This window comes from Branchiostoma belcheri, unplaced genomic scaffold (genome assembly GCF_001625305.1).
Source record: "Branchiostoma belcheri isolate BF01 breed outbred unplaced genomic scaffold, Haploidv18h27 scaffold31, whole genome shotgun sequence".
Lineage (NCBI taxonomy): Eukaryota > Metazoa > Chordata > Leptocardii > Amphioxiformes > Branchiostomatidae > Branchiostoma > Branchiostoma belcheri.
Window position 1 is genome coordinate 1225536 of NW_017803921.1, and position 12591 is coordinate 1238126.

General features: G+C 40.1%; 1 protein-coding gene across 4 annotated transcripts in view; it reads right to left on the minus strand.

Moving 5' to 3' along the window:
* The window catches only part of LOC109474534 (rap guanine nucleotide exchange factor 4-like), a 71744-nt gene that overhangs the window by 41131 nt on the left and 18022 nt on the right, over positions 1–12591 (minus strand). For 3 of the 4 annotated variants that reach the window (XM_019774854.1, XM_019774855.1, XM_019774853.1), the window contains exons 2-4: positions 5621–5763; positions 4976–5064; positions 4201–4362 (exon numbers count right to left, since the gene is read on the minus strand). In XM_019774854.1, the coding sequence (XP_019630413.1) occupies positions 4201–4362; positions 4976–5064; positions 5621–5763 (394 nt within the window). Of the gene's footprint in view, positions 1–696; positions 779–4200; positions 4363–4975; positions 5065–5620; positions 5764–12591 lie in introns of those variants that run through there. The other variant, XM_019774857.1, reaches the window with a different exon arrangement.

Genomic DNA, 12591 nt, shown 5'->3' on the forward strand with positions numbered 1-12591 from the left:
AACGATATCTTTTAATGCAAGCTGTAATTTGTGTAAATCAAAGCTCTACGTTCTTAAATAATATAATGGCCTGATGGGGGGATGCTGGCAACGTTTAGTGGCAAATTTTTACATTTCTTAGAAATAATTTTACAGATTTTCAGCAAAAACAAGCTCGTCCACTGCTTGCTGTCTGAATTTTGGGTACATCAAAGAACTGTCCTGGTAGCAATACTTGTAAATGCACCGACAGTGGTAGAAACACACTTTCATCATGGCAATTTTTTTTTACTTCTTGTACAGAACCAACAGCATTAGCCATTGTCTTGATGTGGTTTACTGATTATGTAAAACACACAAACAACACTTTTATATCCACTGCAATCTACCTCTCTTAAAGCTACAAAGTAACAAAATGCAGATTACACAATATAACATTACATGCTACTAGTATTAACTTGCAAATAATATACAAGTGTAGGACATTCACTGCACAAGTTAATACCATCCTGAAACAGTAAAAAAATGGTAAAACAAGAATGTCTGCTCCAACAATACCTCCATATATGGAGGTAAATATACATACTCCTATAGAAATTTTGCAATGATGCAAACCCAAGCTAGCTCCTTACAGACAACAGAGAAACAAATGAAGAATCCAAATGGAGATACATGCAAAATTGGTACAAGCAAAATGTATATAGAAACACTCAGTACCTTTAAGACAGAAGACCAGTTGCATGTGAGCCGAAATCTGCCAGTTTTTTCTTTAAAAGCAACTACAGGGACTCATTAGAGCTGATCCTGCAAAGCCCTGCGTATCTGTTTTGTCGAGAGCCTTCCTCTCTTCCCCTGTCCACTGATGTCAATAAATTATTCAGCCTCTTCTAATTCAATTATCCTGCCCATTTCAGGCCATCAAGTGCTCGCACGGTGGGTGGAGTTTCGCCCAATTACCGTCGTGATCATCTCTAATTTTCGCTGCCGTTTCTGCGGGCTTGAGAGCGCGTGTCTGGTTGTTCTGTGAGCACATGTCGGACCACACGACGACGTGGCTAATTCGAGAGGAACTCTCAACCACCTGTAGGAGAGTTGTGGGCCTTTTGATGACGATTGTTGTCATAAAAATAACTGTGAAGTGGCACTAAGCAGATGTTTCTCTGATCTTTGAGCTATTTGGCTACCGACTGATGCAGTTTTTTTTGTGAAAGATCATACTAGGATCTAACTCTTTGTACCAACATTTGAAACAAAAATATGCATGAATTTCAACACCACTTTATTAAATTTGCTCAAAGATGTTCAGAGAATTACAGTAAATGTCAATCAGTATCATATAGATTTTCTCTTGAAGAATATTTTTTGTTTTTGCATCATAAATTCAGGAGCCAATTAGTACGAATTATGCAATTTAGAGAGAATGCACTGATCATGCTCCACTTTAACCTTGACCAGTCAGCCTTATTACATAGAATTAAAACAGCTGATTATGACGCTGTACGTAAAAGGGCATTCAGGCCACAATTTAGCAAGAACATGATGATTGTCCAAAACAGTACAACAGGATATGATCATGAGCAATCTATGTGAACACTGTGTTCAGTGCTAAGCAACATGGCTAACTTGGAAAGAATCTAAGGCTATAATTATTTTGGAAGATAATAATATACATAACCATGTATTCAGGTGGATTGGAGGATTCTATGTCTATGTTATAAAAGCGTATAAGATTGAACCATTTGTAAACATGAGGGAAGACTCAGCAAAATTGACAGGCTTCAGTTCGTAACGAAATTATAAAGAAACTGATTGCTTCAACTGTGACTTTAAGACACTGTAGCAAGGAATGACAAATATAGTCTGCACCCAAGAAATTGGAAATGGATTAGAATCTCCTTAACTGAACCTCTTGAGACCTCCCTTACAATTAGAATGGAACAGTCCGCCATCAATATCACAATGTGGAAAGTATGAAATATATCAAACAATATTGATAATAAATATTGTGTGGGTTTTTGGATTCTGACAGAAGTGTAGTTTTCTTTTTATCATTCTGTAAATTTGGGAACATTTAAGGGTAGAATTTTATGGCTTATAATAATGTCAAAGAGCTCACTTCACTATATCGGGTACATGTAATTCTCTTCTGGATTGACTAAAGCTTAATATGGATTGGTTTTGCGATGAGACGGGAATTTTAGTCCACACAATCTGATTCCCGATAATGCAGAGCAATCAGGAAGTCTTGGATTACTGGTGGATTAGTGAAAGATTTAGATTGATGTTATGGATAATCAATCCTTTCTGGCTGTATTTTCATGTACAAATATGGAAATTGTATTCCCTTTTTGAAAAAAAAATGGTTTTGATTATATATTCTGCTGTGAGCCAGTTAAGTTGTTGACAAGACTTTGCCAAGATTGAATTTTTGCATGAAATGAATGAAAAATATTTTTCTTCTAGAATGAGAAGAAAGCAGATGGAAAAACAACATGTTACATAACCTACATGTATAGTTAACTTTGTTTATCCATTTGAACTTTATCATGACATAACCTTATATTATTGTGCATGCAGAAAAGTGAGCAACACCTGCTCTGTGGTATCAAATTTCCATTTCACTTCCTTACAAAATATTTTTTCTCTCACGTTCCCCATGTTTTTGTCTGGTGCAAGTAATTCTATCTATATAGAGGAATAATAGGAAGCATATTAATAACCTTTAGTACGTGATTGCTGTTAACTGGGCTAGTATCAGTAGTCAGGCACTTTGCAGAAAGAACGAACATTCATTCATTCCTTCATTTATTCATTTACTCATTGACTCATTCATTTACTCACTCACTCACTCACTCACTTACTCACTTACTCACTTACTCACTCACTCACACTCACTCACTCACTCACTCACTCACTCACTCACTCACACTCACTCACTCACTCACTCACTCATTCAACACTCAGTGACTGATGGTCAAAGCCATGAGCAAGGGAGAAAGCTGTCTTCCAAGAACCAATCATGAAGACGTCAGCCAGGTTTGATACAATTGTATAACACAATTGATTGACCTGAAATCCCCAACAGTCGCACAATGGCAACGTCTATGAAAGCGGCACATCCTGCTTTCCGTGCGACACTTCTGCGTGTTGTGGAAACACGGGTTGACGGCATGTGACGTGTGCCACTGTTTTGTATGCACGGTTCCTTTGGAGGAATCGCAGAACCCAAAACACGAAGTTGAAGATGCAGAATGGTGATATCTTCAGTCTATTTTTATCTTACGCCAACAACATACATCATTCGTTTCACACATTACCTCTTCCCTCATAACCTCAATAAAAAGTGGCCTGTAGGCCAATTTGAGCTTATCACGAATTAACAAAGATTCAAAGTCTTAGAAATAAATTTTCATCACAAGTAACATAAAGCATTTGTAGCAGGATTGACATAACAGGTGAATATAATCTTTCCAAGCTTTCAGCCCAGAATCAACTGTGACAGTGTCCTCTTTGGAGGTTTGCGCAAAATGCAACTTAGTGCTGCTTCCTTTAAAACAAAATGCCTCTATAAATCAAAGGCAATTTGCAAAAGTGAAGCTATAATATTTTCAACTGTACCATGACAATGCGGCATGTGATCAGACAGGTCAGATATTGGACTAAAGGGCATCATGACCTCATACAGGTGTTTGCTGCTTCTACCATCAAAACATTCAAATCGATAATCTTTGTTTATACTGAAAAGAAAAATCCTGGTTCATCAAACTTACATGTAGCTATCATGGTAGTTGTTACTAGCCAGTTCACAAACATTTAAGATGCAATTTTCATTTGAATTCTGTTCAAATTTTATGTTATCTTAACTAATAAGAATTAAGGAAGATGTCATATAATTGGTTTGTTGAGAGTAAAATCAATCTTGTAGTAAGTTGTAGTAAGTTCTATCCCTCTTCAAAAGCAAACACCTAATGGCATTGGTGATGCAATTTTCTGAGAAAATGCTTTTCTGCCTAACTAACTGTTCAGTGAAATTTTGGTATACATTGCTGCAGTACCAATGCCACCTGACAGGTGTCATTACTGAGTGGGCCTTTAGTCTGGCCAATGTCTTGTAAAAACCTAAGAAATGCAGAAACCTTTGCTACTGCCTTCAAAATGCAGGTTGCATGAAGCTACCTACCTGACATGCATTTTATGTTTATAATGAAACATGATACTCACCTCCCATATTGTCTTGAAGTCTTTCTGTTCTATCCTGAGCAGTTCGCAGAACTCGCCAGTGACCACGGTCGCGTGCCTCGGGATGTCGTTCAGGATGGACTCCCCGAACGCTGTTCCCACGCCCAGCGTGCAGATCACGATGTTGTCCGACAGGGCATAGTACTGAGGAGACAAACATACATTTTGAATTTACAATTTTCTATCAAAAAACCTTCTTCTATGTCTTAGGGTATATCTTCAACTGTAGTAGTATCGTATTTGGTAAAATTGACAAATATTGTACATGTAATAGAAAACATTGTCCTATCAGAGTTTTCTCAAAGTAAGAACTGGAGAGGCAAAAGTAAGGTTTGGAATCAATCGTCTCAGAGTGCTTTGTCCTCTTTCCTTGAAATGTTACATGGTACATGTAGATTCACGTTTAGTAATCTAATTTACTCACATCTAATCTAAGAGTAAAGTTACTTTTCTCCTAAGATGTCTTTTCAAGAATAGTTGCTCAATTACAAGAACAGTTTATATACTTTTACATTGCCAACACTAAATGTTCTTTGATTCACAACAATCAATGGCATGTTTCAGTGCTGCCCTCTGTCAGACTTTGTTAGTACTACAGATTCAAGCAGCACAGTCAATGTAATGTATTCCCAATGATAACATGTAAACAAAACAGTATCTAACAGCTAAAATAAGCTTATCTGGTCGTTCACATGTTAAAAAGTTTTTTTCTAAAATCATACAGCACAGTTGTGATGGTTGACCTTTGACCCCTTACCTGGCCCGTACCTGTTTCTGACACCTGTACGTCGAGCGAGCCGGTCAGCACGGCGTACCAGTTAGTCCCCATGTCACCCTGCCTGAACACTGGGACAGGGGGAAACAATCAACATCTTCAACAAAATGATAAAGATTTTAAAAGAAATTAAAGATATCAAAGCTATCAAATACCATTTTAGGGCAGAAACACCAAAACTGATTATCCAGCATATTTTTTTCCATCTCACTTCATATTTTTTCATAAAAAATCTGAAAAACAACAAATTGACCTTGACACTACATCACATGGACAGATGGCTGCCTTAAATAACTAGACACAGGACAAATAAAAACTGCGAAGGTAAGCTAACGTATGCGTGATGCCCTTTTCAGGTCCTTGTACATGTACATTAAACACATGGAAGCAGACAGTGGAATGAATCTAAATCTATTGCCTGCAGCAATGACAGAGACAGAGCATGGAGAGTTATGGAGACAGCTAATCGTGGGAAGATTCTGACTGAGCTCACCAGACTGAGTGAGTGAGTGAGTGAGTGAGTGAGTGAGCGAGTGAGATTGAGCACTGAGGAGTGCGTCCGTTTGTTCATTTGTTCCTTTCTTTGTTCGTTCGTGAATGAGTGAGTGAGAAGGTAAGGTAACGTACATGTGACGCCCTTCTCCAGGTCCTCATAGTAGCCATAGTAGCAGATCTGTTGCAGCAGCAGCGGGTGGAAACGCTCGAAGGCCTTCACGTCCTTCAGGCGGGAGTAGATGATGTCCAGGTCTTCCCCTGTCCTGTCAGCTGACCTGAGGTCACATACAACAGCATAATAAACTTCAGGCCTGCTCATATAATAATTATCATTTGTGAATAGTTTCATTGGGTTGGTAAGTCACTGAATAAAGAGTACCTTTTTTTACCACCAAGACGTTTATTCAGTTGACCTTTTGGTGACTGTCTGTGCAATGTGAACCAGCCAGAATTGCCCTGAGGAAGGTGACAGACGGTCACCGAAACATCGGCGGAAACCTCCTTGTTGTGTAAAAAGAGTCTCTTCATTCAATCATAGTCATTATTTGTAAGTACATGCCCGATGGCTAGTTGGAACTTGAAACAATATGTAGAAAGAGTGTATAGACAACTTGCAAGCTAACAACGTCTAGCCAGGAATGCAAAGAATCAAACCCATGACCTCTCAATCTCGTGTCCGCTCAAGCTCGCCAAGCCACTCAGCCAACGCACGTACCCACTCATTAAACCCACTCATGCAGCCGCACATGTGTCTACCTCTGAGGGTCTTTAGAAAAGGCTTCTTCCAGCACAGCCATTAGTAATGTGCTGCTCCCTCTTCTCTATGATATGGCCATTTTTAAGGCCCATGTGAGCCTTACTCTAATGATAGCAGCCATAAGGCCTAGCCAGCGATGGGTAAGCATCCATCAGCAGTGTCAGTTATGGCCATTTTTTACGACCCTAGAAGCCGCAAAGCACGGGATCGTAAATGACCACAGCTTGATGTGTGGTTTAGTATGTCAGTTTTTTGTTGAAAGTCACTGTGCACTAAAAATTTGAAAGCGATAATTGACAGCTGTCTTCAGTTGGTACAGATGTTTTAGTTTTTTTACAGAAGTTTGCATCGGATTACGAGCAGCTGCGATTTCCTATTCAAGATATTTTCTAGACTGAGTTATTTGAATTCAAGACAGATTAAAGTATTTTACAAAAATAGCCCAGCTCTTTTTCTGTCAGTTCCTCAAACACATGTGTATACATCAAATTTATACAAAAAAGGGAAAAATCTTGATATCACAAGCTTGATTCTTTCTTGACATATCAAAAGAAGTTATAGCACTTACATGAGTATTGATCTAGGAGATGAGATACAGTACTGTGTACTGATAACCACACACGTACATGGAATCAATATAATCCTGTATCATGCAGAGATCCCCATTATCTGTGACAGGATGTCTGCCACATATCGACTTGGTCGTTATGATATATAAGGGAAACTTGCTTTAGGCAATATCTATTTGTTTGCCATGGACCGTCTTCTAAGTCAAAATGACCCAAATAGTCATTTGTTTGTTTATTGGATGAAATAGAGTAAAGAAACTAAACTAGAGAATTTACAGATGTCATTTCCAAGGTCAACACTGAGTAATTCAAGCAATTTTTGTCTTTCAAAGTTTATTCAAACCAAATGTACAAACTAGGCTTGAAACACCACCTGCATATGCGGGTTAGTGTAGGTAAAATTGGATTTGTGCATGTATTTCTGAAAAATTTGTCTGGTGCAGGTAATTTTCAATGTTACACCAGTGCAAATATGCAAAAATTAGGATTTTGTGCCCTGACAAGATTTGTCCGTTTTATTCATTTATTCCAATTCCTGCAACTCCCTCACGAAGACCCCTTCTGGACTTCCCCTCTGCTTGTCTCATTTGTACTGACTTGGGTCACCTCTGATAAGATGTAAATCAGTCACTTTGGAAGCCCTGCCATTAGCCTAAAGAGCTTTAGCGTGCTCTGTGATGCTGATGCTCGTGTAAGCTGTGGAAAGCTTGTATCTGGTGAAAGCAGATAAGGACCGGATCAGAAGAAAACGTGGACAGAAAGATCATAGCAAATTTACAAGGGTGAGGAAAATTGAACAAGAAAGTTGAGGGAAGAATAGATAAAGAATTTTAAAGAAACTACAGTTATAATCTACTCTCCAAGCAGAGGTATAGACTTTGGATTCTGTTTGATATATTTTTAGGCATTTTGAATGGGCTTTCTTCTTGGTCAGAAATTGATTTTCCTTTCATCTAAAGTTGGCAGGGCCTGTCCTTGGTGCTGAACACCAAAGTTGTAATGATAGCTGACATTTAATTATCAACTAAGCACAAAACATTTTCCCACATACTGTGTAATGTTTTCTGTATATCTCTAACAATGATTTTATTTGTTTCCTTCTATACATGTCCTTGGTGCTGAATACTGAAGCGTTAAGACAGCTGACATCCACTGAACCAAAAAAGCTTACAAACATTTTCCCCAACATCATACAAAATTTTCTGTAAACAGTGTCTCTAACTCTATCCTTCAATTCAAAATGAAGTAGTCACATTGTGACCCATTGAAAACACATTCCTTGTACTGCACACTATCTGGGTATGGTGTGAGAACCATCTATGGAATCTTCTTGCTTGAAAGATGAATTCTTGGCTACCAAACATTGCCTCTGCTAAATGGTATTTTACTGGAGACATATGTATGTAACTAGGCCAAAACATAAGCCAAGTGGAACCCTTCTGTGAAATTGCTGTAGATCAGATTTGCTCGACTGATTTTATGGGAAAGTTTCCAAACTGAAACAAAGTTGATATGATGGAGGTTCAGCCAAGTTTTTTGGCTCGAGGCAGACTGACTCATTTATAACTGTGATGGACAGACTCTCGGGACGCCACAAACCGACCAGTTGATCGCTGGAATAAAAAGAATACCTCTGATTTCTCCCTGTGGGGACTGCTTGATTGATTCTTCCACAACTTCTCAGCGATTAATATTCTAGCTGTGAGTTCTGCTGCCCATTGAGAGACTCTCGTGCCAATCTCTCGAACGGAAGTTCAGCCACAATGATGGCACGGAGACTGGAAAAGGGCGAAGGTTACTCCACGCAGGACACATCATCAAACTCACCATAAACCCACAAGACGTTCTATCTAAGGCCATATTGACTTGATTCTATCTAATGATGTCCTCTGGGCACCCCAAAATTGATGTGAGTGTGAGAAAAGTTGCCATGAAAATAACCTGAAGGAAACCTGACTATATGCCCCTTTCGAAACTGTGTTTACCAAGGTACAGACCATCAGACTATTTTACTGCAGCAGCTGTTCTTCAAATCCTATAGAACCAATGGATTAGATTGATGTGGAAAATTTTGACCCTCTGAAACTTTATTTCCTGCATTTTGAAGGGAAAATTTTGCTGGTAGACTAAATTTAATTCATTTACTTTCATATGGTTACATGCCAATTTTTGCTCGTCAAAGATTGGGCAAAATTCCATCAAATAATGGAAAGACGGGCGATGGTTGGAAAACTGGGCTCGGTAGAGATGTAACACTAATAGGAACACACAGTGCACACTGACCCTGACCTTGGGTTATTCAGTTCATTGCCACAAAATGGCCCCTGGGAAGATTGTGCATTAGATGGGCTTCGAGAAGGTTAATGTCACAGCATGCTGTACATGGGGAGAATTGACACTGAGTTGATTCAGAGCTCATGTAACTTTATTTGGTATGCTGGGGAAGCTTCAGGGATGGCTGGGGCTCATGGTTAAACATTGTAGGATTATGTATGGGCTGTGTTGAATACTTAATGGGAAACACAGCAAGACTCTTTAAGGGGAATTATGTAAAATTTTTGCAACAAAAAACGAATTTTTTTAATTGAGTAAATCTTTGAGTGATTGTAATTTACTTCCACTTTTCATATTAGTGCAATATATTATATTTCTGATCTCTATGGTTGGTGCTAAAACAGCCCACATGAGGTGCTCTCAGGAGGTTATGGTACCACCATTTACTACCTGGATATTATAATTTCAAATGTCCCTTAAGAAATGAAGCAAGTTCCAAGACAAACATTTTTGCACCTCTTCATGTAGATAGAGCCACATGTCAGTCTAGTAAGTGAATTTGGCTTCTTCTCTCTTTATTTGTCATGGTGGAAATGTAAGAACAAATATGTTTTATGATTAACGGTTTGTCTGATTTCATTAGAAATATGATGTACAAAGGCTATATGCCTGAGGCGAATCCCCACACATAAGCCTAAAGGCTTAACGGAGGGGGCCCCGAGTTCGCCACTGTACCCCGAGTTCGCCACTTTGTGTTTCCTTTATTTTTTACGTGGAAAGGTAGAATGTTAGGGCTACTTCAATGATACTTCGAAACTAGGACAACCAAAGATTAATATGCATGTAGTATTCTGTTCAGGTCTAGTCAAGCGGAGATCTGCGTAACAACAACGGGGAGAGAGGACGCACGGCATGGGCACCACGTTTGGGTCGCGTGGCTGGCGACAGCGACCGTCTTCTATTCTCTGATTGTTTTAAATCGAAAAAATGGTTCTGGAAACTAGATATTATGTGAAAAGACTTCTTAAAGATAACAAGAAACTGCAAAATAAAGATGGATGGGAAAGTCTCCCGTCTTGTGCATGTTTGAACCAGTTATTTCGGTAATGTTGTTGAAGTTTTTTTGGCGTCGAACGCCTGACTTATCGATCGAACGTGCTCTCATTTCGGGTGGTTCGAATTTCCGAAGTTGAAGAATGGAGACATGAAAAGGTAAGATCTCGTTACATTATCTATAAATAGTCTGACAAATCGAGTCTATAGACACAAGAGAATGATATGTAGGATATAATATCCATAGAGTTACATTTCATGAGAGAAACCTCTCCTTTTACCGCCGCTGCCGTATTATCGGTGCGGCTGCTCTCTCCCCTAAACTTGTTTGTAAACTTCTCATAGTCTAATGTGTTCTGCTACGTGGCTACCGGCTGAGTTTGGGAGGTCTTACATCGTGGTAAACAATATTAAACCTTTATTACCGTAAATGTCCGAATAAAGTACGCACTTTTAAAAACTTTTCAAAATACAAAAAGTGTCTCAGGCCGCCGCCAAAGTCGGGGTGCTTACCTTATTTGAGGTTTTCCCCGACAGATCCAACGACTACCGACGAATATAGCGAAAACCGGCAAGGAGAATTGAAGCGCACGACATCGATTCGTACATAACATGTCGGATGATAATGTTGACGAGTGGAAATAAAAGCTCAACTTTAATAAAGGAACGTATTCCATTTGTGTATCATCGATATTGACACGAAATTGCGGCAAAACGATAAGACGCACGGTAAGATAATCTAGGTCACTCACGTCGCGGTGCTCGGTCATGCTGACGGGACGGTCGCCAGCCAGCCGCCGATCTCAGTTGAACCCCGGCCGAAAAGAAATACCCCCGTAATTATTAACGCAATTCTAAGAGGGTTATGAGTGGTAAGATTTAAAATGGTCCGCAAGCCGTGATTGTTCTTGATCGTCGTAACGTAGTGAATAACGTTATAACATGACAGTTGTGCTTCACCTGATGGTCAGTTCTAATGCACTTTCGGCTCTAGTGAAACACAGAAATATTCAACAAATGTTATATCCAAGCCGTTACACAGGTTCAAATGACAGAAATCTTTTCACTTCGTATCACAAATGTCTTTAAATATTAATAGATGCCGCAGAAAATTATTTTGTAGCGGGACTATACCGGCCAGTACTACGTTAAAATGCTGGGTAGGTGTACACAGCATGGCCCTACAATGATAGGGTTTTTCGGGCGAAGTCTTTGAAATCTTTTGCTGCCCGCCGGTGGGTGGGGCCCATGTGCGTGCTGCTGTGGGCGTGAGGCCGCTTTGTCTGACCAGGACGTGCCGTCGTCTTGGCAACGCAACGTGGGAAGCCAGCGGCCAGAAGCTTTTCATGCTGGGAAGTTTTTATTCCTTTGATCTTGTGACATGAGCAGTAGTTTACTAAACGAGATATTTTAAAGAACTTTTTCGCTCTCTCCGTTCAGAATTGCATGCCCCGGCAGCCCTTCGTTGTTGTTTTGGTTTCGGTGTCAAATTTTAAATACGCTAGCACATAAATTCTCCGACCATTCCCACTTCTCCGCCTCGATCATTTGTTGCTCACCGATGGGCGGTCAATCAGCGCTGACGTGGTTTAGAACGTGGCGAGCGGCGCCGCGGCACCGGCAAGAACAGTCCCCTTACGTCGGCGGAAACTTACCCACGTCTCTCGTTCCGATGCGCCGCAAAGTACTTCATTTAAAACCGCGTACCTGATTATTAGTGAAAACAGGAAAAGGGAATAATTGAGTTTGGAGGTGTGAACAACAACGTAGTCTACTCTCCTTGATGCTATTATATCACCAAATCCACTGCCCCCATCCACAAACCAAAAAAAAAAATGTAGGGAAAAATAACGTCCCCGGACAGTAGCAAAAAAAACAACAACAACTTCTTTCTCCAGGCTCCCGCTCGACGGGTGCTGGTGTCTGTACAACAGTTCAGGCCGATGGGAATGCTGCTGAAACGTAGGACCTCGCGTCGTGCCGGTGAGAAGGGGCGGGGAAATCCACAAAGAGTGCTCCGCCCTCCATTTCTCTGAAGTTGCCGTGCTGCGCATATGAGTGTAGCAGGTTCTCGTGGTATTAACGCAAAAGTCACGCTGTATTTTTCCGTAATTACGCTTCTCCCTGCCAAATCTAACCAAGGACATTTTAGCCGTATTCCCGCGTTAATTTCAGGGTATTCCTGTGACAAAGTGGCAACTGTAACGTAGGCTGTACTGTACGTTCTTTCCTGGAACAAGTTGCCGTGAGCAGCGTACGCAACACATTGCAACCCTTCACTTATGCGCCGTTAAATAGATGTTGGTATGGACTCTTGATCAAAGCTGTAAGTTTCAGTTTTACGTTGGTAGCATGATAAAAGTAACATTATATCAAATAAATACTCAAAAGCCCACTTGTATATTCATGGTTCAGTAATATGCTGGACTCTGGAACGCCGAACATGACCC